The 25,955-nt window shown below is 45.7% G+C and overlaps 12 protein-coding genes across 12 annotated transcripts; 4 read left to right on the forward strand and 8 right to left on the reverse strand.

The window, feature by feature from the left end:
• Positions 1–588: 588 nt before the first annotated feature.
• Positions 589–2,947, reverse strand: L203_105946 (uncharacterized protein; the record flags this gene model as incomplete). Its single annotated transcript, XM_066215307.1, has 5 exons — positions 589–1,161; positions 1,216–1,353; positions 1,396–1,776; positions 1,822–2,619; positions 2,672–2,947. 5 exons carry the CDS (start codon positions 2,945–2,947, stop codon positions 589–591), a joined length of 2,166 nt encoding a protein of 721 aa, XP_066071404.1.
• Positions 2,948–4,395: 1,448 nt separating this feature from the next.
• L203_105947 (uncharacterized protein) lies at positions 4,396–7,376 on the forward strand (the record flags this gene model as incomplete). The annotated part of the gene is made up of 4 exons (XM_066215308.1): positions 4,396–4,796; positions 4,841–5,070; positions 5,120–6,646; positions 6,691–7,376. The coding sequence occupies 4 exons, from the start codon at positions 4,396–4,398 to the stop codon at positions 7,374–7,376; spliced, it is 2,844 nt and encodes a 947-aa protein (XP_066071405.1).
• Positions 7,377–8,234: 858 nt separating this feature from the next.
• On the reverse strand, positions 8,235–8,998 carry L203_105948 (uncharacterized protein; the record flags this gene model as incomplete). Its single annotated transcript, XM_066215309.1, has 3 exons — positions 8,235–8,342; positions 8,387–8,770; positions 8,816–8,998. 3 exons carry the CDS (start codon positions 8,996–8,998, stop codon positions 8,235–8,237), a joined length of 675 nt encoding a protein of 224 aa, XP_066071406.1.
• Positions 8,999–9,380: 382 nt separating this feature from the next.
• Positions 9,381–11,861, forward strand: L203_105949 (uncharacterized protein; the record flags this gene model as incomplete). The annotated part of the gene is made up of 9 exons (XM_066215310.1): positions 9,381–9,460; positions 9,533–9,543; positions 9,591–9,669; positions 9,716–9,768; positions 9,813–9,877; positions 9,922–10,284; positions 10,329–11,047; positions 11,096–11,477; positions 11,526–11,861. 9 exons carry the CDS (start codon positions 9,381–9,383, stop codon positions 11,859–11,861), a joined length of 2,088 nt encoding a protein of 695 aa, XP_066071407.1.
• A 506-nt stretch (positions 11,862–12,367) lies between these two features.
• On the forward strand, positions 12,368–12,907 carry L203_105950 (uncharacterized protein; the record flags this gene model as incomplete). The annotated part of the gene is made up of 3 exons (XM_066215311.1): positions 12,368–12,508; positions 12,568–12,729; positions 12,800–12,907. The coding sequence occupies 3 exons, from the start codon at positions 12,368–12,370 to the stop codon at positions 12,905–12,907; spliced, it is 411 nt and encodes a 136-aa protein (XP_066071408.1).
• An 844-nt stretch (positions 12,908–13,751) lies between these two features.
• On the reverse strand, positions 13,752–14,336 carry L203_105951 (uncharacterized protein; the record flags this gene model as incomplete). Its single annotated transcript, XM_066215312.1, has 3 exons — positions 13,752–14,044; positions 14,198–14,213; positions 14,265–14,336. 3 exons carry the CDS (start codon positions 14,334–14,336, stop codon positions 13,752–13,754), a joined length of 381 nt encoding a protein of 126 aa, XP_066071409.1.
• A 666-nt stretch (positions 14,337–15,002) lies between these two features.
• On the reverse strand, positions 15,003–15,527 carry L203_105952 (uncharacterized protein; the record flags this gene model as incomplete). Its single annotated transcript, XM_066215313.1, has 3 exons — positions 15,003–15,199; positions 15,248–15,317; positions 15,381–15,527. 3 exons carry the CDS (start codon positions 15,525–15,527, stop codon positions 15,003–15,005), a joined length of 414 nt encoding a protein of 137 aa, XP_066071410.1.
• Positions 15,528–16,787: 1,260 nt separating this feature from the next.
• Positions 16,788–17,321, reverse strand: L203_105953 (uncharacterized protein; the record flags this gene model as incomplete). The annotated part of the gene is made up of 3 exons (XM_066215314.1): positions 16,788–17,017; positions 17,078–17,168; positions 17,220–17,321. 3 exons carry the CDS (start codon positions 17,319–17,321, stop codon positions 16,788–16,790), a joined length of 423 nt encoding a protein of 140 aa, XP_066071411.1.
• A 1,453-nt stretch (positions 17,322–18,774) lies between these two features.
• On the reverse strand, positions 18,775–19,664 carry L203_105954 (CDP-diacylglycerol-serine O-phosphatidyltransferase; the record flags this gene model as incomplete). The annotated part of the gene is made up of 3 exons (XM_066215315.1): positions 18,775–18,789; positions 18,838–19,477; positions 19,564–19,664. 3 exons carry the CDS (start codon positions 19,662–19,664, stop codon positions 18,775–18,777), a joined length of 756 nt encoding a protein of 251 aa, XP_066071412.1.
• A 324-nt stretch (positions 19,665–19,988) lies between these two features.
• Positions 19,989–21,609, reverse strand: L203_105955 (uncharacterized protein; the record flags this gene model as incomplete). Its single annotated transcript, XM_066215316.1, has 4 exons — positions 19,989–20,690; positions 20,740–20,912; positions 20,963–21,292; positions 21,342–21,609. The coding sequence occupies 4 exons, from the start codon at positions 21,607–21,609 to the stop codon at positions 19,989–19,991; spliced, it is 1,473 nt and encodes a 490-aa protein (XP_066071413.1).
• Positions 21,610–21,884: 275 nt separating this feature from the next.
• On the forward strand, positions 21,885–23,405 carry L203_105956 (phenylalanine-tRNA ligase; the record flags this gene model as incomplete). The annotated part of the gene is made up of 3 exons (XM_066215317.1): positions 21,885–22,806; positions 22,853–23,190; positions 23,247–23,405. 3 exons carry the CDS (start codon positions 21,885–21,887, stop codon positions 23,403–23,405), a joined length of 1,419 nt encoding a protein of 472 aa, XP_066071414.1.
• A 659-nt stretch (positions 23,406–24,064) lies between these two features.
• Positions 24,065–25,836, reverse strand: L203_105957 (mitogen-activated protein kinase HOG1; the record flags this gene model as incomplete). Its single annotated transcript, XM_066215318.1, has 7 exons — positions 24,065–24,147; positions 24,200–24,479; positions 24,522–24,673; positions 24,720–25,198; positions 25,246–25,313; positions 25,488–25,543; positions 25,683–25,836. The coding sequence occupies 7 exons, from the start codon at positions 25,834–25,836 to the stop codon at positions 24,065–24,067; spliced, it is 1,272 nt and encodes a 423-aa protein (XP_066071415.1).
• Between the last annotated feature and the right edge of the window lie 119 nt (positions 25,837–25,955).

Consider the following 25,955-nt stretch of genomic DNA (forward strand, 5'->3'; position numbering starts at 1 on the left):
GTACGTTGAGCCAGAATCGATGCTCCTGGGAGTTCAGCGGGGCCGTAGGTCATGTCCTGACTGGTATTTGGGCTGATCCAGGCTGAGTAGATGTAGGAGGACCCATAGACGTGCTGGAAGCTTGAGAACCAGATGGAAGCGAAGGAGCGGCTGATATCTCTGCAGCGCAGCGGTATGATGGCGGTGTAGAGTCACCACTCGAGTTGGCTGACCGGTTTGAGCTTGCTGATGCTTTCGACATACCTGCAGCTAATCTCTGAGAAAAGAAGTATAAATGTACAACAAGGCGTTATAAACGAAAAGCAGAGTTGGCTGTTCATCTGTACGTCTCAGAAACTATCCGATCTGGTAAGTTGTACATACAATATTTGCTTCCGCCTCTTGGGCAGCAAAATCGACTACCTCCGCTATTGATCTTTAAGATATGGAGGGAATAATTGACAAAGTTAACAGGAAAGTTTCGTCACCATAATGCATACTCTGTCACAATCACGAACTCAGATAGATCAACGAAAGCGAGAAGATTGTCAATATCATGACTCTATAGGTTGCACAACAAATAGCCCTCAAAGGCAAAAAACTACTACCTTAAAAAACATCTTCGTCTTCCTCGCTCCAACCCCCAAGACCTCCTCCTCCAATTACACTAGGCGCAACGCTAGGCCTTGGCTTAAAACTCTTTCTTCGAAGGTTGCCTTCGTTCCCTCCCGCTGTTAACCCTCCAACAGCTTTGATGGTTTTCGTGTTTGACTTAGCCATATAGGGCGTTGCCTTTGAATGAGCAGAAGAAAACATAGTAGCGGAAGGATGCGACATGCTGCGCATACCTGTTTGATGATATGGCGTCGGACTTCCTGCACCCAGTCTATTTGAAACGCTCCTGACCGTCTTTCCCGCACCACAAATAGGTCGTCTACTTGATCCATAATTACTAACTGTGCCCATACAATTGCTTGGGCTAGTCGTCGCCTTTTTTCGCTTCGCGGGTTGACTTGGCGTTGGATCAGGCGCAGAACGTTTGCCCAGTCTTGTGGAACGTGATTTGGAATTGTTGGAATGAATGGAATGTGAAGGTGTAGCGCGCACTGTCTTTGTTGGCGCGAGTGGACGAGATGAAGAGGCAGATACTGCAGGTGGAGGCCCTAGGCCTTGCTTTGCCCTCTATAATAAAGTTACAAGTCAGCTCATTCTCAAAAGGAGGATAATAAGCTTGACCTTTTTGGCCTCTTTGGCAAGTTCCTTGGCCTCTAAAGCATCGTGGATTTTGGAAACGACCCTTTCGCCAGAGACCAAGAAAGGCCGACCATGTTCCTCTTCCCATGTTGGTAAAAGTGACAGTAACTCCATCTCAATCTAACCTAGTCAATTACTGTTAACAATGTAAAGATTACGTACCTTGGGCTTTAAAACGTTCACTCGCTTTCTCAATTTTTCTTCCCTAAGCATAGCTCCTCCTCTCCTAGAAAACCTATTTGGATCTAGACTGTTTCTTTCCAATTCTTCTTCATCGCCCACAAGCACATGCCATTCTCTTACTTTCGGTAAAAGCGCTGCTTTACTTTCTACTTCGCCACGTAGTCGCTCAATCTCAAGTTCGTGTAGGCGCAACAATTCTTCCGTATAATCATCGTCAATATATGCTGAAAATTCAGAACGCTCATCTGGAGAAAGCATGAGTTCTGTTTGAAGGGCGTCAATTTCTTTGCGAGTGCTTTCGATGAAGGACGACAAAGATGCGCGACGGAGTTCCAAGAGTCTCTCGTATTCGATCTCATACTGATTATGTCTTCAGCCGAGTCTAGTTTAGAAGAACTGACTTACAGCTTTTATGGTCGCTTCTCCGCTTCCTCTATTCATCTCGACAAAACAGTCCATCGTCTCTTGATCCACTTGCAATCTCGTCCAAAGGGGTTCTACTAAGTTATAAAGGTCCTGTATTTTTGCCTCATGCTCCTCCTTACGAGTATTCCAGAGATCTGTGACTTCATCGGCCCATTCCATAAGACCGATCTCTGGCTCTACACCTTCCATGCCCTCAAGATTCCCGATCTCTGGCCATTCCTCGCAGTCTCCTGTCGGTAGTTCATTTGAGGTAATGACTGTATTCAATAAATCCTCGAAAGATGCATATGCCCCTGGAACTTCCTCCTCAGCATGGTCCGGAAGTAGATCTGGAGGAAAGGGATGGTGCGTCGATGCGGAGATGGATGGGAGCGCGAGCTCGCTATGAAGCCACAACAAATTGAAGAGAGATTGGCAAAGTCCCTTTTTCCGGACATTCCGTTCCTCCACGGCTTTGATCATAGCCATATCTAATTCCTCAGTAATATCATCGCCGACATCGTACCATACATGGTTCTGGTTTTGTTGCGCTCCTGATGCAATAGCCTGTGCAATAGTCTGAGTCGACGCTCTCTTCTTGTAGCCTGTGGAGGTTGAACAACGAGATGAAGAGGCGATTGGTTGCAGGGGCTTTGAAGGTTGAAATGGAGGGCCTAACAGTATGGAGAGTCGGTTGAGCTGAGCTTGTTGAGATTGAATGTGGGCCAGGCTTGAATCATAAATCTCTTTCAGCTGGTTTGCTTGGTCATTTAACTGCTCAAGTTGCCGTGGCAAAGTCTACAATTGACAATGAATTTTCAAGTGCCTTAGAACCAAATACACCACTTACCTCCTCCTGAGGACTCTCTCTTCTAGACGCTGCTGTCACATCTCGTCCCTTTTGCCCCACTGCTCTGCTTAGGTTGACTACATCCCTCTTGAGTTGAGCTATGTCATCTTTGAGACCATCCACCTGTGCCTCCCGTTCCCGAATAATAGAAGTGATGACGCCTTTTATGGCAGCTTCTATACGAGCCAAGTCGGCCTGGAGTATATCGTCGGATAATGCGAGTTGAGCGTGCAGAGATTTCAAGTGAGGCGTTTGTTCAGCCAAATATTCAGACATTTTGGAAACATTTGGCGATAAAAAAAAGTGGAACAGTATATAAAATATGCAATCAAGTTGTTGTTGACTTTGTTTGGTCAAAACAAAGTCACGGGCAATTTTTTATTTTAGTACCCCACTTGTAATTATAGGTTTATTAATGATTAATCAAGGGCTTAAATTGATAGATTGACTTTTCGTTTGACATATTACTTCTGGTAACATATTCTCTCTCGTCCACTAAGGCAGTTGACTGAACAAAGCTATACTGGCTAGTCTGTAGTACAAATTGAGATTTATTCGTGACATGCCGCGAGGTCAAGACATTTGGAATGGCACATAATAGTTGTACCAAGATGCTATGACTATGATATGAAACCAGAGATTATGTCGCTCTTCCTCGGATATACGCTGTAGAGAGCAGAATCGAAAGGGCGAAGGAGGAATATGAAAGGGTTGCCAGCTAGTATATCGCCATTTTTGCCTCAATTCTCTTCAATATAGAACCACGCTCATGATCCTATACATGTTTAAACGGATTGAGATGGTTCGGTAAGGGAACTCAATGATAATAGCGCCATTGCCCAGGCCATAAAGTAATTGGAACAAAACAGTGGAGTTGGGAAATTGTTGCGTTCATTGAATCAATTCTGTCAACCCATGCCATCTTTTTAATTTGCGATGCTTCTGAATTTCCTTCCATCTATCCCTGATTGGCTTACTGATGGAATAGTTGTTATAGCTACACATTGACATTTTGTTGTGGAAACCATTGTCAGCGCTCTGCCTGATGAGTTCCTACGAATTGAAGTCTTCAACTTGTCCTTGTGCCATGAACTGATCTTTCCAAAATGATTTCTGCATCATCCCAATACTCAAGATTATTTTGTTGCTGTTATTCCAGAGGGAAATCCCAACACCCAGGAATAGCAAGTTTGGAGATTTCTGCACTCTAATGCAAGACTTTTTCTAGATCCAATTTGTCTGGATTGTTTCTCATTAGAGGTTTGATTTGGCGTTGTGGACTTGAATATAACTCGTCTTCTCTCAAACTTGTAATGGCTGATTGATGGAGTGTAGTCTTGAAATGTTTAAATTTCTGTGATAATGAGGCAAGTTGCGCTTTTTATATATGTACCTAGCGTGCCTATCGTTCATCAATTGCACGCCTATCTCATCATTCAAGTATCTATCTTTTCCATTTAGCAACCATTTCTGTGCATGAAAAATACATTCATGCTCACTGTTCTAGAATTTTCTACCAACTTCCAACTCAAGGCTCTATATTTGGCTCATGTAATTAATTGAACAGTAGATAAGAGAGGAAAAAACACAAAAAACTAATTGCTCGGGAATATCTCCCGTTACGACTATTACTTTTAACTTCACATTGAAAAGATATTCAAAAAAGTTGGCTCATTTGTACATTATCTTGCTAGCAACATACAACCAGAAAAAAAACGTTTAGGATGTCGCGAGTAGTCTCATCCAGCTATCCCTCTGTATCGGATTTTCCTCCCGCTCAGTTGCCTTCATCTTCTGGGTCCTCAATGATACGTGGTGGGTCGGGGCCAATATCAACATCGCAGCGGACCACACCAGAGATGTCGAGAAGGGCTTCCGAAAGAAGCACCTACGCGGCTCCCAGTTATGCGGGCTCAACAGCGGGTACAATTCGAGCGAGCATGTCTGAGCGAAGGAGAGGAAGAGATAGTAGTGGTAAGACGGGAGTCAATAACATGGAGGATTGGGCAAATGTGGATGCGGACGAGATCTTTAAAAGACTCCCCGTTGGAGAGGCGAAAAGAGTAGAAGCGAAGATGAGGGCTGAAGCACTCAACAAGCAATCCGAGTTGCGGGCAATGGTCGGGTATGTTTTGCTTCTCACGACTGGACTGTACTCAAGCCTTGCAGAGCCCGGTATCGTGACTTGTTGACGTCTGCTACACAAATAACGTCTCTTCGTTCGTCTTCTTTGCGGCTGTCTCAAGATTTAAAGGATATTGTCAAGTTGTGCGCCAACGCAGCAAACAACTCCTTTGCTACAGATGGCGACAATGTCTCAGAGAAGAGTGAAGGCGAAGAAGTGATCCACATGTTGCCTGCTGCTGCTCACATGAAGCTTTTGCTTGATGCACCGGAAGGCAAGTTCTGTCTCAGATGGCTGGTAATAGAGACTGATAGTTATTGTAGTACTCTATTCATTTTTAGCTCATCATTCATATCTTTCTGCTGCATATCTTTTCCTTATAGCACGTCTCACCAAAGAATCCCTTTCGTCTTTACCGTCACATACATCAGCGTCCTATCTTCCTCTTGTCCAGAAACAATGGGAAATACTTTTACCATTTCAGAATCAAATATCTCAACGGGCTACCAATTCGCTTAGAAATTGGGAAGGAGTTACAGAAAGAGGCGTCAGTGAAACGTTGTTGGCAGTCATACTATTGGATAACCTTGGCCTTGAAGACGCTCTAAAGTCGTTTCTGAACCAAAGAGAAAAAGCCGTAAGAGATATTTTACAACATTCTGAAAATTCTCAGAGTACATCGATCGAAACTTCCAAAGCCCACCAGTACTCAGGTTCACCTCTGCAATTATCTCAAATGAGCCGCTCTGTTGTTCAACCTCGAACTAGCGTCATCAAAACCTTGGTTTCTGCCGTCCAATGTCTGCTTTCGACCATCCAACTTGTCCAAGCAATCTTTGACAGTAGGCGTACAATAAAGAAAGGAGAGGAGAGTGTGATTGAGGAAATGATGAGGCTAGTTCAAAAAGGGTCTATTGTTCCATTGGCTCAGCAGGAAATAAAAGGAAAACAGACTACTCATCAACGGCGAGCAAGTAGACTCGTCTCCATTTCTCTCCCTTTACCAAATTTGAAGTTCTCATCCTCTGAGCGTTTACCTATATCGACTCCCGAAATCCTGCAGCAGCTTCCTTCTTCCGAAATACTTCTTCGACATCTTCCACCGAGTATAACTGCCTTTACACCGTTCATCTCCTCCTCTGCATCACCTGCTTTGACGGAATCTGTGAAATTATGGCAAATAGCTTCAGTTGCCTTACTCAAAAGTGCTCTTCCCAGATTGTTAGAAGGGCTGAAGAGTGTTGGTGACATATGGACTGTACGCTCAAATCTGCTTGAGCTTCTAGGAGATGATGCTTTCAGTGAGCAGATAAAAGTTGAGATTGAAGATGAATGGATCAAGAGAATTCAGCAAGTATGGGATACCCAGCTATCTGAGATTACCTCTTCCCTTTCTCAACTTGCGCGAGACGGATCTGACAAGGCTGGCCAAAAGGAAGAAGATGAGAAGAAACCTGAGGAATGTTTGTTCAAGGATCTGACGCTGCCATTTGAAAATGCCGGGGCTGGTCATTCAACGGCGGCTTTTGCTGCCTTTATATCAAGCCTGAAGAAACGAACCGCTTTGCGCACACCTCTGCTTAACAGTGTCCTCCAGACTCTAGAAACTCAAGCAGCACACGTCAAGAGTGACATGTCAGGACTCCCTGTTTCTTTGTGCGACTCGTATACTATCAGGGTCCAATCATTTCTAGAAAGAATGATTGCATTACTTGAGGGGATTCTGGAAAATGTGGCAGTTAGTGAGGGAAGGGTCGCCAAAGAGCTGTTTGTTGGAAGAATTGCATTGTACTTGGCTAAAAAGAGCTCATTTTTAGATGAGATAGCCCGTCGAAATTCCATTGATAGAGGTCCGTTTCTTTCAAGTATCTAAACATTTCTGATATGCTTTTAGACGGCATAGAAACTTCTCTTATTGAAATACACTCCAAGTCAGTAATAAAATGGAGAGAAAGCACAATAGAATGTGGTCTAAATCTCCTCTTCCCACTTTTGAAGCGAAAACCAAGTGACATTCGATCTTTTTGGCAAGCTCCATCCACCCATCCCACCTTCCCATCCAATGAAGTTATCGTTTCATTACATTCTCTTGTATCTGCTACTAAGCATTTAGGTATACCTCCCGGTGTCAACTTGCCAGTGATTCAAGAACTGGTAGTAGACTATGTGAAACAGGCCAAACTCTTGACAGGCTGGACAGTATTGGAACAGAGTGAAGAAGGTTTAGCGCAACAAGTTGTGGATCTTGGGTTTCTTACATTATTATCAGGAGAAAAACCAGAGGAAAGCTTGTCCGACTCTCTTCAGAAACTTCCTTCAAGTATGGACACTCTCAAAACCGATTTCTCCAACATAATCGTACAAGCCCTCTGCCGAACTCAACTTCTTCTTTATCCTCTTACTGTACACTTGCTACCAGCCCTTTCCGCTCAACCCGAGCGAGGAGGAGGAATACACAACAAGAACCATCTCTTGCTCCGCTTTGGACAGCCAAATACCATGAACAAAGAAGAGTTTAGGAGCCCTGTACCGGTGACTAAATTAGGGAAGAATATCGAGAAGAAGAGTGATGTTACATAAGGCCTCAACAGTGCTAGAATATTGTTAGATAATTGAAACTATCCTTGTTTCTCTGGGAATACCACAACATTCAGGTTGAATAGGACGAAAAGTCTATCAATTTCAAAGCATGCGATACCTTGGCAACAGTGATACGCATTTTGTTTGGCATCGTTTGTTGCGCTAAATATCTTGCGGTTATCATTTTGCTGATAATGTCTGAGGCAACCGAATTGGCTCGTACAGTGCTGTAGCCATCCCTAGCATTCCTTGAAATCAAAAACAGGGATTCATCCTAGTGCACAACGACAGCAAAGAATGCTTCCTGCTCCCCTTTCTAATTTGCAATTGATACGATAGAGAATCAGTTTGATAAACCAGTGTCTGAAGCCGTGATCTATGTTGAAGAAAAGTAATAACTCTGAGCTATACTTCTGAATCCTTTTCATTTTCCTGCCAACCAACTTGGTTCAATTTCAACGATTAAAAAAATGTGTGTGTTGGTTTTTTAAAAAAAGGTTGTCTCTTCTCGTACGTGAAAAGAGAATCTCATTCCAAGCTCAAGTAGGCGTTCAATTAGTCAATTTCACCATGTGAAAAGAGAACCTCTTCGCTATCACTTGTCTCTGGGTTCTACAGAGACATCACATACCCATGATACACAACTACAAGCAGTCTTTGGCTGAGAAAATCAGCACCATCTTCATAGAAGACTAGATACTTTTGAATCAAGAACAATCCGTGGTTTGCACTGCACATGCATGGTTGTATAATTGCGGGTATACGTATGCGGGGTACTGGGATCTCGCTAATGTCGTTTCTCAGATTGTTTTAGCGATCGTGACTCATCTAGCTTTCATTCTCCTAGACCCTTGTCTTTTAAATGACATTTTTGACAGCCACGCAGCTCACCACAGCAGTCTTTTTCTTATTGAGTAATTCTGACGAACCAAGCTTCAAGGCATTCAACTCTGACAGCTTGTATATCTATACCAACCATCAGTCTCCACATCGCATGTCGCACAACCTACTTTGTCCACCATGGCCCAATCTGTACCTGTTTCCAAATTATTCCAAGACACAAGCTTCCCATCCACGACACTCTCCATACCTCGAAAAACCTCCTCTGGTGTCTTTTCCGCCGACCCAAACTTTACAACCGCCAAACTTGTCGTATTATCAGAGATCCCATGTCTTTTGATGGAATCAGTAATGTTGTTATTCGGCGACAGCAACAGCAACACCTCTGAGTGGAGGTTGTGCGATCTCGTCCGAGGGGTTCTTTCCGAAACTGACAGAGAAGAGAGGGCTACAGAGTTGGGTGACGATGGCTCAGCCGGAGATGGTTCCGTTGACGGGTAGGCATACAACAGCGTCGCAAGCATAGCCGACAGCAGATGCTCCTTGGACACAAGCTACCCACAGCTCAGCCCGCATCCATCCAACTTCATCTCACCCACAAGTTGAGCTTCCACAAATCCATAGTCAACCTCCTCCTTGGCCGCATCGCCCTCTGCTCCTCCCATCTGCGATGCTGCTACAAGACGTTTGCGTATAGCGGCAGAGTTGGAAACATTTTCAAACAGAGCAATGTGAATTACTGAGTGGACAGCCGGAAATGATTCAAAAGTAAATGTCTCCATTTCCACCTATAGAGTAGATAAGAGAAAAAAAAAAAAGTAATCAAAGACAGTGACAAAAATCTTGAGCCATTTGAGCGGACACCGCCGCCCAAAATACTTCCGTTCTGATAAGATAAAGACTATCAAAATTTAAATAAAAAAAACAATTTGTATACTTTTATAATATGCATTTTTTAACAATTCAACTGTCAAATCACTCAATGCATGCACAGCAATTACTCACAATCCCTCTCCGCTTCGGCGCTCAAAAAACTGAATCAGGACCTGCAGCATGGGAGGACAATAAAGGAGGTCCCCCAAAAGTATGCTTGTTTGCCCTTTATAAACAGGATTGATTGATTTTTTTCTTGTTTCTTTTTCTCTCTATTCTCTTTCAAACAATATGTCAGCGGTCGCCTCAATGGGCCCATTCAAACATGGTATGGCATGGGTGGCCTACCGAATCACGTCTTCAGTGCTAGAGTAAGTCTACAGCATCCATGACCACGCTCACGCTCGCAGCGATATCTGGCCAGGCGTCCTGTTCTTTACCAGCGTTGCCGTCAGTACGTTGTGTTGTCAATGAATCTCAGCTCGCACTAACACGTTGCAGTGGTGTGCTGTGTCAGCGAGTTTACCTCGGTTGATCTTGGGATCAACTCTGTCATGCTTACAGTCCTGGGGACAATCGTGTATGTGTCTCAGCATGTGTATTCTCGGTTGCTGACTGGAAGATAGATCTTTGGTGGTGTCGTTCAAGACGAACAACTCGTACTCGAGGTGGTGGGACGGTAAGTGTGCTGCAGAGTCGAGGTACACAGGCTGATTTGATCAGGACGGAATGGCTGGGCAAACCTCACCTCGGCCTGCCGTCAGATGGCTATGCTCATTTGGCTTCATGTAAGTTTCTTTGAGTAAGCCGATCTGGCTAATTCTGTGAGTAGGTGCCCAACGCTCTTCCTCCCAAGCCAGACGAGACACCAACGTCTGCTCCCAAAGCCGACTCACCTCCGACTCCTGAAGCCACCCCCCTAACGAAAATAAGTGACCCTTTCCAATCCACCTCGCCCTCCAACAAACCTTCTTCCAATACGTTCAAGACGGCCGCCGAATCTATACATACTAATGATACGTCGGTTTGTAGTAATGAGAGTGAACTGAGGGACAACATCGGGTATAACTGGAAAGAGCATAAAGAACAAGAACAACGCAAAGCTAGAAAGAATGATGATGCCAAGGCAAGGGATGATCCTCAGTCGAGGGCTGAGTTGGCTGGCTTGATTGAGAAAAAATCCTATATTGGCCTGGTATGTCTTGCGATTTGCTTGCAGCAATGGCTGACTTTTGTCAGGTACAAGCATTCGCTGTTGCCATGAAACACGCTCTTCGAGGCGAGACGGGTCCTTTCTACTCTGATCTGTATTCTCTCATTGCGTTTCTTCCCAAGTACAACCCTTCCTGTTACCCACCTATTACCCGCGACAAACTGTTTGCGCTTTGGAACAATGGCATACCTCGTCAAAAGTCTAGTAAAGCGACAGATGACATTGCTGTTCCCCTCACTGTCCCGGTTGCGTTCAGACAAGACGCCCTCAACCAGCCCAATCTGCCAAATCCCTTTTTTGAAGAGGAAATGACTGATATTGAGAAGGGAGAGTTTACAGGTAACGTGGGATTGAGCGAGTTCAAAGACCAAGCCATCAAATCTGCTAGCGCATACGTAGCTACCGATGATCCTGAAGTCTTTGTGGTCACCTCCAAGCGAGACGGCCGACACTCGATTCAACAGCGTCGTTCCATCTCTGCCACCCACGACTCTCGTGGCCCACATTCTTCCCGTCGCTACCATCAGTGTGCTGAACAGGAACAAGTGACTCTAGAGACGGTCGAACTCATGCCTCCCCGACATCCACCACCACCCAAGCTCCGTGATTTCTTACCTCCTTTACGTCTGATAAAGTCCATTTGGAACAAGCTCAACTGGAAAAAGAAACAGCAACAGACCGACAGCAGAAGGCGACGCAAGCGAAGAAGGATGGGAACAGATATGGAAATCCCTCAAGAAATCTTGTAAGCTCTTCATTCCATTGTGCTATAACCAGTCTGATCAGGTAACAGGATGTATATTTCCGCGTACTGCGCCGATGTTGCGCGTCGAGGTCTTGTCGGTCCTTCTTATATTTCTGTCTTGGCTGCGCCACTCCTCGATCTTCAACGTGCCATCTCTGATATGGAGAAAATTGCAACCACACCCATCCCATCTGCCTACACCTTCCACCTCCGCCTCACTGTCTATGCATACTTGATGTTTATTCCTTTCCAGGTTTACAAATTTATCGGTTGGGTGACTATCCCGGCGACGGCAATAGCAGCAATCATCTATCTCGGTTTCTTGGAGATTGGCATGCAAATTGAAATGCCTTTCAACTACGATCAGTCGGATTTGGACTTGGATGAGTTTGTGTTGAGGATTTCTCATCAAATTGCCCAGCTTACTGCTGTTTGTCTCTTCCACCATCGTCATTGCTCCAGCTAACACTCACCATAGTTTCCTAATCACATTCCATCGTCTCAAGTCGTCCTTTCCCACCTCAACCAACCCTTCTTGCCTACCCTTCGTACATCAGCGACCGAGCTCTTGGGCGTACCCGACTACTCGCCAGGGCCTTCGGCTCGTGGCTTTGCTGCGTCATTCGCTGATGCTAAAACAAAAGAAGATGAAAATCCAGTGACTAAGCCTATGATGAAAAGTATGAGGGACATCGAGCTCGTGCTTAATGCCAACTGGAAAGACATCACGAGCGATGCCAAAAACATCATTGGCAAACCCAGGGATCAGCTGGAAAACAGAACTGGGCTGGAAGTTGCCGTTCTGACCTTGTAGCCTACAGACTGTAGGCTTGATTGAATAAGGAGATGTGGTCGAGCTTGACGCTCATAGTGTGTTTTGAATCTTAACCATTAAATATGGACATCTCCTTGAATGGTAGACATCCCATGTCTTATTTTACGCCCATTTCTTCTTGCATGTTTCATAGTTGCATAGTCATCGACTCCATTTCACGAATGCATTCCATCGCATATCAGGTAATGATTGGTCATCGTAGGGGACATTGACTGGAGTGTGATGCTACGATCGCTGTCTCCTCGCACAGTTTCCTGTGAGCTTGAAAGGTTCATACAGAATTCTCTTTAAACTATAGTAAAATATCATCACGGCCAAAAGTTGTCAACAAAACCAAAATCACAGGCACCATTGACCTCCACCTTTGACATTTTTTCTTAATCCTATGATACAATTACTATCCATTCAATCCTATAGTTACCTGACAAGTCTATTCTACTAAAATACAAGATACTTTTGAATTCCATCAACACTTATACGTTAGGATGAGCTCGCCATCCATTTTTCAATCTACATCTCATACCCCTTCTTCATCCCAGGCCACATCCTCAAAGCAAGCCCACAAAGGCAAAAAGAGGATAGCCGGTGGGACAGGAAAGAAGGGCAAAGTTTTTGTAGAGGATAAAGTGCGTTTTCTTTATCGTTCTTCCCATGCCAAATGGCTGATCGCCTTTCATTTCCGTAGAAGGATCTGCTGTCATTGATGTCCGCTATAACATCCAGTAAAGAAACCGCTCAACGTGACAAAATCACAAGAGCCAAGAAGCTGGCGGAGGGTATACAGGGCAAGAAGGGAGACAGGAATGAGGGAACCATGAGAGAGAGGATGAAGAAAGAGAGAGAATTGGTATATTGGATGCCTTTCGGCATGTTCTTCGGTGAAATGAGTGACCACTGACAAGGTTCGTCTGTTATAGGAAGCAGCGAAAGCAAAGTTACTGGACAAGCAAAAAGCGAAAAGAAGAAAGAAACAAGGCAGAGAAGTAGTCGAGGGAACCACCCAGAAACGTGTTGGTTTTGCTTGATTTCTACATGTCGACTTGGAACGCTTGTCTCTTATCGTGTACGGCGAGTATACCAACAGACCCTCCAACTGATAGGGTGTGGCAGAGCAGCACAATACAAGGATGTGCAACATCTTATAGAATCTACCTAGCTTTAGAAAATGTAACGCACCCATGCAAGGGTATACACCATTTAACGAGACGTCTCTGCACCATTCCTTCTTCAGCCCTGTATGTTCATCCACCACCCAACCTACACCTACGACGTAAAACCTCCATTGTCGCTCTTATCCCCGACTTGATCGTTCTAAATAAAGAGAAGGATGCTCACAGCCACCATTTTTCAACACCCCTACACCCTTACAACTGTACCCATTCTTGGAATCAGCCGCTGAAACCATCCCACAACACCCGAGAAGCCACCCGTTCCGTCCTGATGGCAAACCGGCTTCCTACAGTCGTGCCAACACTCATCGATCTGCCATGTATATGTTTCCCATCTCCCATCGCACGACACACACTGTCACGATTTGGATGGGTTTTGGACCTTGGCGTGGAAGGCCTTGGACGAGAGTAGCCCGGGTAAGAAACGGATCACTGACATAGACTCAAACAGCTATCCATAATATTTCCTAGGAATCTACCAACAGTCCTTCCTCCTGTCTCGCATTCTACCGCTGTCACCCAACGACACCCCTTCCCAGCCCTACCCAATGTCCTCAGCTCAACTGACCCTTCCCTCTCCATCCTCCTGCCAGTCTTGCTCTCCACTCGTTGCTTTCGGTTGGCCATGCGCACCACGGGAAGCGCCTTGATAGGTACGGCGCATTCCCTCGCACTCTTTATACAGACCGTCCTGGACGATTTACGAACCTGTCGGTCGCTGGTCACCGGATGATGTATTATGTGTATTTCCAGTGGAGGGGTAAAACGGCACCTCAGGATTGCCTTGCGATGTCTGGCCTGACACATTAGACACATTCCAGTGTGTAGGAGCGCCAGATGGACGACTTGTAGGTGAATCCCCAGTTGCAGATGACAAGCCAAGTAGTCGCCTGTTTTCCTTTTTGCGCATCGCTACGAGTTCGAATGCGGCGTTCACTTCGGTCCTAGCTGCTAGATAACTGAGTTGACCACTGTATATACCGAGGGGATGTGCTACAGGTAGCCCAGCACTGTTGCTGGACGTAGCAGCCGTACCATCGTTGACGGTCGACCGAGTCGTCGGATCTTTTTTTGGTTGACGCGTAGTGGGGCGTCTCCTGGAGCCTCTTCTCTGACTGCCAGGATGCCGGGACGAAACATTTGTACCTTCCCGAGGAAGCTCCTTCAGGATGGGTCTGAGTGATCATGTTGGCTGTATTGACAGTGTACTCACCGAGGACGGGTTCAAAGTATTGCGAGTGAATTCAGAGCCTTCATCCCAAGGATTTAATTCAGGTTTATCCATTGTAGACTGTAGGTTGAAAGATACACTGGGGGATATACGGAGAATGGCAATGTTCACAGCTGCGAGGTAGAGCGCAGATAGATCTTGTGGCGGGCCAGTATGTCCTGTCGGGTGTTGACTATATAGACGTTGACTCTTGTCGACGGAGTTTGAAACAAGCCATGGATGATAAAGGAGAGGTCCATCTCCGACACAACCGCGGCATGACTGGCGAGCAGCGGGCACTGCCTGTCCTTGGTGTTGTCAGGCGTCTGGTTATTGCTGGGCTTGGTCTGGGAGTGCTTGGGACGAGTGGGTTGTCTAGGAGCATCCATCTCAAGTAGACCCAGACAGCTGTCAGATTCATTTCTTGGGAGACTATCAGCCACAATCCCCTCCTTGTATCTTTGACGCTCTACGTCCTCCAGCCACGTTCCCGTCCAACCCACTCTACCATTCCTCTGCATACACACCACCCTATCCGCACCTTGTACATGGTCCTGACAGCCACCTCGCGAGCATGTACAACGACCATCCACATGTCCAAGTCATCAGTTCATAACACGCAAGTATGGACCGGTACCAAGCTATTCTATGTGTCTCTCTCTGCCAGATCCCCTCTTCCTCCTCGCCTTGGGTCGCCCATCCGCACCACAAGAAGCGCCTTGACGGGTACGGCGTATTCTCTCACTTTCTTTCTTCTACAAAACCATCAAAAATCAATTTGCCCAATTTTTTTTTATAACGTATGTTACCATCGACTACGATATCCTCCTCTGATGAATCGCCTGCCGGTCTCTGGCCTGACGCATTAGACATGCTTGCGCATGAACCCCGAGCGCCATACCATGTTCCTGTTGAGGGGTCGTTGCTTCCACCTACAGCTACACACTGGTCAGCGCTGTGTCTGGACGTGTGATCCGTCTAGTTACCAGTGGTGGCCAGCGCACCCGTCGAGGCGGAGAGTGCATAGGTTGATTGGGGCGCAGCATTTGTATCTCTCTGGGCAAACGATATCAAGGTGAGTTTGCGTTATCAAGTTGGCTGTAGCGACAATGTACTCACCGGGTTAGAAGCTGCAGACGTATATTGGCTGTGGTCCGCTTGGGTTCGTGAAGAGCTTGATTTGGCATCTGTTTGGTTCGAGGGGCCAGAGCCGGGTTGATCGTCAGGAGAACACACAATTTTCAAGAAGCTGCTACGATCAGACATTGTAAACTGTGTGATGAAAGATACACTCTGGGGATGTACGGGGATGTCAATGTGGAAAGCTGCGGGATACAGCACAGATAAAGATGATTGTGGCTCAGCATGCCGTGCCGGCGCTTGCCTATATAGACGTTGGGTCTTGTCAATGGAGTTTGGAAGAAGTTATGGGTGGTAAAGGAGAGGGAATCTCCGACGTCGTATCAGCACCGGTAGCCAGCAGCGGACATTGCCCATCCTTGGTGTCTCTTCTTTTGTGGGCGGCAGGAAAGAAGTATGCACGCACACTGTTGATATATGAATATGTTAGTCGTCTACATGCGTGTACCCACGAGAAGGACTCGCATCAGGATTCTGAATGTGTTCTCGGGTAGAGGCCTGACAGCCTTGGAGGTCGAGGCAACTGGGGCAAGAGGTATGTGTCAGGTGTCAGAACGTTGGAATTACTCGATGGAATATAGCCAGTAAGTAATAATGCAACGTAGATTGCATTATTGTGACCTTTTGGTACAGAGCGTGGATATTAATTATTGCTAATATTCATGACAATACTGTGTATGGAGAGGAATGGTATAGTGGGTTGAACTAGAACCTGGCTGAAGGACGTAGAGCAAACGAGATATAAGGAAGGGATTGTGGTTGATAGTTCCCCAAGGAATCAATCTGATAGCTGTCTTCATCTATTTGAGATAGATACTCCTACATACTCCACAAGTCCCAAGCACTCCCAGGCCAAGCCCAAGAACAACCTCATTCCTGACAGTCTCACCTTGGTAGATACAACGGCCAACGTATCGAAACACATCCTACTGTCAGGACTGGGTGACTCGGGTGGTTACAGTGCTTATGCGGTTGGGACTCGACACTACTTGGTAGTTGGGTTCTGATGTATAGAGACAGAAAGCTAGATTCATTCTCTGCGTTGTGTCTCTGCGTTGTCTATCCTTGTATGCATCTTCTCCTGGACAGTGTAGACAACCCGACACACAACCTCCACCGTCCTTGCTTGCTGTGTTTCTGACACCTACTCCATAGACACTGGCGCTGCCGGTTGGGTATGGACCACAGTCGCAAGGTGTGTCCAGTCTGAAACGGCCATCCACACGTTCAAGTCATCAGTTCATAACAGACAAGTATACACGACACCAAGCTATATTATGCGTCTCTCTCTGCCACACCCTCTTCCTCACTCCCGTGGGTCAGCCATGCGCACGACGAGAAGCGCCTTGACACGAACGGCGCATTCTCTTGCTCTCTTTATCAACGCTATGGTACAGGTTCATATGCCCATTTGCCCGTCTTATTGTTGTATGTTAGTGTATGATCTTTACGGCCAGGGACGCGATATGTATGCACAAATGAAGAATCTCGCAAATCCTGTGCACTTTGCGCGTGGTCTACACTTTGTCTTTCGTTAGTAGCAAAGTAGTTAGAAAAGCCGGGAATTGTGTCAAGTAGTCGCTGTGATTCTGCTGTACAGGTGTCTTCACCTGGGACTGTAGGCGGACGAGCACTGGAGCTGGACGCAGCCGTGCCACCCTGGGCGGGCGGCTGACTTGCCCAGTTTCCTGTTGGATGCGACCCAGTGACGGCCGTCTGACTGGCAGAACGCTGGGACTGAGCAGTCTGATCATCCCTGGGAGGCGGCTTTAAGATGGGTCTGAGTGATCATGCTGGCTGCAGAGACAGTGTACTCACATTGTGATCAGTTGTTTTATCAGGTTCGCTGTAGGCCGGTTGAGTTGACGCCGAACCCGATGGGCCTGTGTCTAGTTCCCAAGGTCTGCAACGATTAGGCATTGTAGACTGTAGAATGAAAGATGCGCTCTGAGGATGTATGGGGGATGGCAATGTGGAAAGCGGCGAGGTACAGCGCAGATAAAGACTGTGGTGGGTCAACATGTCGTGTCGGGTGTTGACTATATAACCGCCGAGTCTCATGGATGGAGCGTGAAACAAGCCATGGGTAACAAAAGAGGTTTCTCCGACATATCCTCAGTATTCGTAGCCAGCAGCGTACGTTTGTCTATCCTTGGTGTCTTTCCTTTTGTGGGCGGTTATCCAACGACACCGCCTCTTTGCACAACCCTTCTGCTTCTCATCTCGGTAGACACCCGGCGGAATGCTATCAGCGTCACGTCGTGCATACTGCGTCTCCTTTGGGATAATGGAGCGGCTCTTTTATCGTCAAGCGCGGTGAATGGTGTGTGGGTTGGAGGGTATGGAACGTTTGCGACAATGGGAGTGTGGGTAGCATTCAGAGCGTGTTAGGGTGGACGGGTGAGCGATCTGAAGAGGGAGAGTATCGAGCAGCCCCAGCTGGGCTTGGTGGTTGCAGACGGGATGGCAATGTTGGTATGCCTGCACTGTGACTATTGGACTGTCCGTCTGCCCACAATTCGTAGCCACTGTAATGGCATACTATGTGACGGAAAAGCTTACGTTGCCGTGGCCTTGCAGCGCTGAAAGATGCGACCAAGGATCAGTCTCTTGGTGACCCACCATGGTCATGCACGGTACGCCTGAGGAGAGCGTTTATGCGACGGCCAGGGTGATCCATGTTGGCGATCTCTGGCGAGAGCTATAGTCGTAAAAGGCATCGTGTGATATGTCGCGGATGAGCAGTTGTCCTTGGATGGATCTGTACTGGTAGCATTCTCTCATGTCTGGTGAGTGTGTGACAGCTTTGTATCTTGTTTAGACATGGACAGTTTGTCTTTGGGTGCTTGTATAATACCTATTGGCTATGGCTGGGGAGACTGTCGTTTGGGTTTTTCGATACTATCGGGAGGTAAGGTGTTATGTGTCGGGCGAGGATGCCGAGAGGGTGTGGGAAACAGATGGGAGTATTATTTATATTTTGTGATAGCTTATACAGGTAGGGTCGACTTGACGCTTGCGATGGTATGGGAATGAGAATACACTACGACGAGATTAGAATCCAAGTGACAAGACAGGTAGATATATCTGAGCGGACATAGAGAAGAGTACGATGTGGGTGGATTCAGTAACTGCACTTGAGATAGAACCAAATGCACGCGATGGTAAGCATGGCAATGGGTTGAAAAAAAGAGACACTCTCGGCTGGGCAAGAACCCACTTGTATCGCTCGCTACATTCAAGGTGGGACATGATGAGACTGGATTTTAATGGCGCCCGTTAGTTGACTTGAGACACGACAGAATCAGATAGGTAGCCTGCATACACGTGTATATCCGGTTGAACAGAGAAAATACCGTAGTGACAGCCCTGTTTACAGCTTTGGAATCTGAACGATGATGAGCAATGGACGATCCACAGAAGAAACGCAACCCACCTTCAACGTCTTGCTAACCATCATCGCACCCCATACAGCAAACACACCAGCAACGAGGTGGACCTCTCCCCATCCACCCTTTTCTCCCCAAATCCGTATCACGCCCAGAGGCACATCGGAGCCACCTCGCTTTCCATGATGGAACCAGCCTTGCTTCACCCAGTATGCCATAAAGCTCGTCAGCGCAAGCGACGACGGGATGGGAAGGCCTTCAAAGTATTTAGATTTGCCGGAAGCATCAGACGGAATAAGAGCAACAGTGGCATTGAAGCGGGCGAGTCGAGCAAGACCACAAGAGACAAACATGAGAAGGGCCGCAAGATCCAAGGGCGTCCTTAATCCAAGAGCAAATGCGAGCGCCGCAGGAGCAACACCAAACGAGACAAGGTCGGCAAGTGAGTCCATTTCTTGACCCAACATGGAACCGCCACCCATCCATCTAGCAACTTTTCCATCGAGCGCATCAAAACCGAATCCTAGGATGGGCAAAAGATGGGCGAAATAGAGAGTACGAAGCGCAGATTCAGAAGGCGGACCGGGAAGATTGGAAGAAATGAGAAGATAACGGGCAGAGGTGAGGATGGATAGGGTGCCGCAGACACCATTCATAATAGTGATCAGGTCTGCGAGACGAAAGTTGCTATAGGTGGGAAGCCAAAAACCAACACATACACAAAGTCAGTCATTGATTCCCGCACATTTCTTGTGCTTTACCAAGAGACTTACCGGACAAGCGAAAAGTGTCCGTCGTCATTCTGGTACTGATGCAAGGCTTTCTTCTTGGCTTCATCCATATCCACTGAAGGTGTTTTAGTTGAATGGACCATATTGATTGGATTCGATAAAGAGTCAGAGGTAAAATGAGAGATGAAAGAGAAATCAAAGAATAAGAATAAAACGAGGTGAATGGAGGTGATCGGGAACAAAGAGGTCATTTCAAACATTTTGTATGTTTCTTAATTAACATAAAGTTAAAATGGAAAAATAACATTCGTTTTTGAATGGCATACCAGCCATAATCCTGCAAGTATAATGGCAGCATAAGACTGGCAGATACGTATGTCTGCTCTGATGCAATAAAAACTACAAGATACAGAATGATAGCTTAGACTCTACCCAGAATACCATTTATCCCTTCTCCCACACCATCCCTAGCAGTCGCCCCGTTCCATGACTCCTTCAGTTCGCACAGTGTCGGGTCCATCTTCTTCGTGGCGATTGGAAACATGCGTGGCGATAGCCTTGCTCTGAGCAGGCTTTTTGCGAATATTCGCCAGCCGGTCAGGTTGTTCATTCCACTTTTTGAAAAAGTAAACCAAGATTTGAGCTACGGCGACTTGTTGGCCTTGATACAGGACAAGGGGTATTGACAATATTGCCTTTTCTCTCTTTGGAAACCCTCCATACAAGATTGAAAGGGTCGGCGCACCAACGACCATACCCTTAGCGGCCGCGCAGAAACAGATGGCTGTGGCTTCCTTTTTGTCAAACCTTGACCCACTGAGAAACTTTCTCCAGTGACTCCTAGCACGAGCGTTTAGCGATTGATGAGGTTGATCTTCTGGATCCATTGGCAGATGTGGATCAAGATCAAAGTCGTCATGAAAAAATGGCAGTCGTGTGCAAAAGACGCATATTATGGTGAAGACGACGTAGAGACCAAAGTTGACAAAACAGATGAAGATGACTGAGATGTGTGAAATGCTCTCAAAGGCGTTTACACCAAATTGTGTGGAGAAAACAGACCAGATGAGAAGGAGAAGAAGGAATGTAGAAACTTTTGAAAGTCGGAAAGTAGTGGCAGCCCATTTAGTTTGACGCGGAAAAATGTTTGAGAGGACTTGCCCAAGAGACTATACATGGTCGTTAGCAAGAAGTATTACAGGGGTAGCATAGATATACTAGAGGAATGAATAATGCCAGACCAAGCTGTTTCGCTAATTGGCGATAAATCTCTTTTAATCCCTGAGATCCTTCTTGACCTCCCTTGGCGACCGGCATGCCATATGACCACGCAGGATTGGAGAAAAACATTTCACAGAGAAGAGGTGTGATGAATGCTCCTAGCAGATTCCCTACTCTTCTTCAGCTCTGTACAAGAATGGCAAAGACACAAACAACATACCAACACACACTTCCATAGTAGCAGCCTCGACACTTCCTCCTGCGCTTCTAGTCATTGTAATGTTGCTTGCCACTGTAGTCGGCATCACACTCATGACTACCATACCTACAAGCGCATACTTGTCCACGCTCGTGTTGCCACTGGCTTTCACACAGTTCACAATAGCGAAAACAATGGCAGGAAAGAAAAGGAAGCTGAAAACCTGCGCAAACAGATGCAAGCGATAATTGGCTAACTGATGAAGCAGAGCAGGCGTAGAAAGTGTCAGGCCCGTGATCAGAAAGATGAGGCCAATAGCTCCGTACGTGATAGAGTATTCCGAGCGTATGACTGTCCCATATCAGTCTTGTTTCGTTTCCAAGGCTCAATATTAACCCACCTCCTCCTTCTGCAGCTATGCGAGGAAATCTCCAGGCCAAAATAATTGCAACCCCGATCCCAATAAAGAACCAGTTTCCTACTACGAAATCCAAGAGCACCAACGGGTGATACCACGGCTTCCCTCCATCCTCTCTATCAATATCCTTGGCTTCGACTGGAGCTTCCAAGGCGCTCTGTTGCACTGTTGCGGCAGCTGCTGATACTTTTGGTAGTTGTGCATTATTATCGATGTTGTCAGCTATCAATGTTGCCGACCTATACTCCATTGATCTTTTCACTGATTCAGACGTCTTTCACAGTCTGCCTGTTGCCAACGACACTTGATGTGCCCTCCAAATCGATTGGGATGAGCCTTTGTTGGTATTCTTGGCTTAATATTATAAATAAAGAATCATTTAAAAATATGAAAAAAGTGAATTAACCGATAACTTCGGCAAACTCATCTGATATCTCATGTTTACGTAAAAAAATCATGTGGAGGTCAATCACTTTAAAACAAACCAGATATAAAATTCTATCTTTACAAAAAAAAGCCAGTATTATGGCTTCTCTATTCAAGTCTTTGAACCATCCTCTCAGCTTTTCAAAATTCTCGCATTATTCACCTATTGCGATATGTCGGGACACACATCGTTCTCCTCCTGTCCGCTCACGATTACAATCTACATTAACTCGCGAACCATATCAAATCAATGGAAAGACATTTCGACTGGACGAATACTCTAACACACCCCCGTCTATATTATCTAAACTAAATCGTAATCTACATATGTCACCTTCACACCCTATTGGTATCATCCGCAAGATCATCGAACGGCATTTTGCGGAGTATACAGCATTGACACCAGACTCACCAGTTGTCTCGGTTTGGCAAAACTTTGATGAATTAGGTTTTCCGCCAGATCATCCTGGGAGGAGCCTAACGGACAGTTATTACCTTAACAAAGAGTATATGCTTCGGACACATACGAGTGCTCATGAGGTAGAGAGTTACAGACAGGGTTTAGACAAGTGGTTATTGAGTGCGGATGTGTATAGGAGAGACGAGATTGATTCATCGCATTATCCTGTATTCCACCAAATGGAAGGAACACATGTGTGGTCAACTTCAGAACTGCACACTTTACCAGACCTCAATGCCAAATTAGCAGCAAGCCTTGCAACCTGTCCAATCGCCATCGAAGACTCTACTCAGATTTCTGCCTCCAATCCTATTCAACTTCAACATGATCTGATACACGCTGCTGAAATCATTAAGCACCTCAAGTACTCTCTTAATAGCTTAATATTTAGGCTCTTTGGACATGTAGCTAATAAAACAGGAGAGCCGTTGAAAGTGAGGTGGATAGAAGCTTACTTTCCGTTCACCACCCCTAGTTATGAGGTCGAAATTTTTTGGGAAGGAGAGTGGTTGGAACTTTTGGGCTGCGGTGTCGTCATGCAAAAAACCCTCGATCAAGCCGGTGAGTTCTCCGTTTCACTTTCGACACACCTCTAATTCGTTGCTAGGTTTCGCAGACAAAGCTGGCTGGGCTTTTGGACTTGGCCTTGAACGCCTATCAATGGTCCTCTTCTCTATTCCAGACATTCGCCTCTTCTGGACGTCTGATTCACGCTTTATCAACCAATTCTCGCCCGGCAAAATCTCCACATTTAAACCATATAGCCGTTACCCTGAGTGCTATAAAGATATGAGTTTCTGGCTACCTACTGGAACCATCTCGGCAAGACAAGCCGAGAAGGACGGTGCTGCTTTGGCTGGCGGAAAGGGAAGGATTTTCCATGAGAATGATTACTTTGAAATTGTTAGAGAAGTTGCTGGCGATTTAGTTGAAAACGTTTCGCTAGTACGTGTTCACGTCTGCATATACGTGAATTTTATGATACTCAACATTAAGGATAGATTGATGAATTCACACATCCCAGGACTGGCCGTCAATCACAGTGCTATCGTCTCAATTACCGGCATATGGACCGCTCGCTGTCCAACGAAGAAGTCAATGCTCTGCAAGACCTGGTGCAAAAACGAGTTGTGGAAGAAATGGGCATTGAAATGCGTTGAGTCTTGGGCACAAAAGGCGACATCAAGAACAGTTTATGCCTGGAAGGGACATGCACCACTCGTGCAATTGATCTTTTCCATCGTCGATTGAGATTTGTCGACTAATCAAGGATTTATTCCACAAAAGTCACAAGAAAGCAGTGCATTGGTCTGAACAATTGAGTTGATCTTTGCTCACATTTTTAAACTTCATATTATTCCTATTATCGTGTGTATTAACGAAGAAAACTTGTGGTGATTGCATCGCTCCAATTCTAATCGTTGATATTGACAAAAAAAAAGCTAATAATGTGAAAACAAAAGGAAGGGAAGAATAGAGAAAGAGTGACGTAGACTACCTCTGTTCACAGACCATTGAAAGTTGAGAACATGACTTCTTACTGTAAACAGATAACCTCCAGTAAACCAAAAAAGTAAACCCTCATGCTTCTATCCCTCCACAAATATTTTCTTCATCCATCGCATAGTCTTGCTGAAAGAAGTTTCAGACAGTGAGTGTCTGATCCAACTGATTTGATTATCTCGATCCCACTCAATCCTGTTTCCATTTATCATCACGTCTAAGTTTTACTCTTCACTTTTCCATTCGCCATATTGTGTATCTATTTCCATTACAAAAAAGAAAAAATCCTACTCTTCAATACGGCCTCTTAGCGTTTTTAGCTCGTAGGAGCAGAAGGAATTTCGCCCGTGATTGGTCCCTCTGCCTCATTTTGGGAGATATCACCGAGATTGTGAAAATCTAAAAACAGTGCATTGAGCGAAGGGGCCTATTTATGAATTTTTGTGCTCACCAAGGATCTCAGAGTACATCATGACTTTCCAAGTGTCAACAGGTAAGTCCGCGTCGTTGAAACTCCAATCAAACACCTCTGCAGCAACAGGCTCATCTGTAGGATCATGGTATGGAGCGAGATACTCATGTGCAAGACCTTCGGCTGCGGATATACGGGTACGAGGGTCAAAAACAAGCATCTTCTCTAAGAGATCGAGAGAAATAGGGTCGGCATTAGGGAACTTGGTAGAGAAGGGCACTTTTTCACGTTTAGGGAGCGATTGAACAAATCGAAGAGTCTAAAATTCGGTCAGAGAAAAAAATCCCATCACCATACGCACGTTTTCCGAAGCAATGGTTTGGATAACGTCGTCAGGAGGAGTACCAAGTAACTCGGTTATGATTGAAAACTGATTGACGTGATCTTTTCCTGGGAAGAGTGGCTTTCCTTCCAGCATCTCCGCAAAGATACATCCTGTACTCCAAATGTCCACTATATCCTAGTCAGTAAGATCCATAATTAAGACGGGTAAACCAACCAGCAACATCATATTTCTGCCAAGTCAACATGATTTCTGGAGCCCGATAATACCTTGTAGAAACATAGCCAGTCATCTGGGGGTCCTGAATTCTCGCGAGACCAAAATCACATATTTTTAGATCACAGTTCTCGTTGACAAGAATGTTGGATGGTTTTAAGTCGCGGTGAACCACGCCCGCTGAATGCACATATTTGAGGCCACGGAGGATTTGGTAGAGAAAGTATTGAATAAACTGTTTCTCAAGGGGTCGAGAGGTGAGAAGTCGGTGAAGATCGGTACCAAGGAGCTCAGTGACAAAGTAAATGTCTTCGAGGGGAGAGATAAAGATGTCGCTGAGAGAGATGATGTTCTCGTGCCTCAAGTGCTTGAGCAACTTCAACTCTCGATAAGTTCTTTTTGAAAGGACAGGAGTCGAGAATGGTTTCATAATTTTCTTGATGGCAACAGATGTCCCAGAGAGCTGGTCTTTGGCAGAGCTTAAAGCATTTAGCCAAAATAAACACAAAACATATTGAAAGCTCACCAGACCAAACCAAAAGCACCCATTCCGACTGGCTGCAGATCTACATATCGAGTGGTGACCTCGAAAACCTACACCATGGTCAGCTTCCGCCAACTTTCATCGTGCATCACAGCGTAACGTCCAAAAACAGCCACAGTGTCGGCACAACAAGCCACCCGTATTTCCACAACCGAAGAGTGGCAATTTCAAATCCAACAACGTTCCAAGGAACTCGACAAGAGTAGATACTAAAACAGACTTACGGTACCAAAAATGGAGAGCTTCACAAAGTCTGCCATGTTGATATATTCTAGACAAGCTGTTTCGCGGATGTAGTTGTGATAGTTGAATTAGTTGAAGTAAAAGAAGCGTTAAAGGAAAAAGGATGTGACAGAATGTGAATCAGTGAGTGCTGCTTTCCCAGAAATAGAAAAAGAAACGATAAAAAGCTGACTCACCTGCAGACGGTGTATGGCTGACCGTAGGTGGATAGTGAGTGGAAAGAGAAAAAAAGGAAAAGATGTAAAAGTAAAAATAAAAGACGGATGAATAAACTGAGAACGATGGATTCGCTGGAACGTACACAGGATCAGAATTCGCCCTTCTTTTCATGGCGTGCCTATTATAACAAAAAATGTTAGGCGCGCAACCATTGAAAGTGGCCATCAGCCCACGTCAGCGGCGTGGATTTCATCTTTTCTTTGCCCGTCATTACAAACAAATGCCATGCA

Source organism: Cryptococcus depauperatus, chromosome 8 (genome assembly GCF_001720195.1).
Source record: "Cryptococcus depauperatus CBS 7841 chromosome 8, complete sequence".
Taxonomy (NCBI): Eukaryota; Fungi; Basidiomycota; class Tremellomycetes; order Tremellales; family Cryptococcaceae; genus Cryptococcus; species Cryptococcus depauperatus.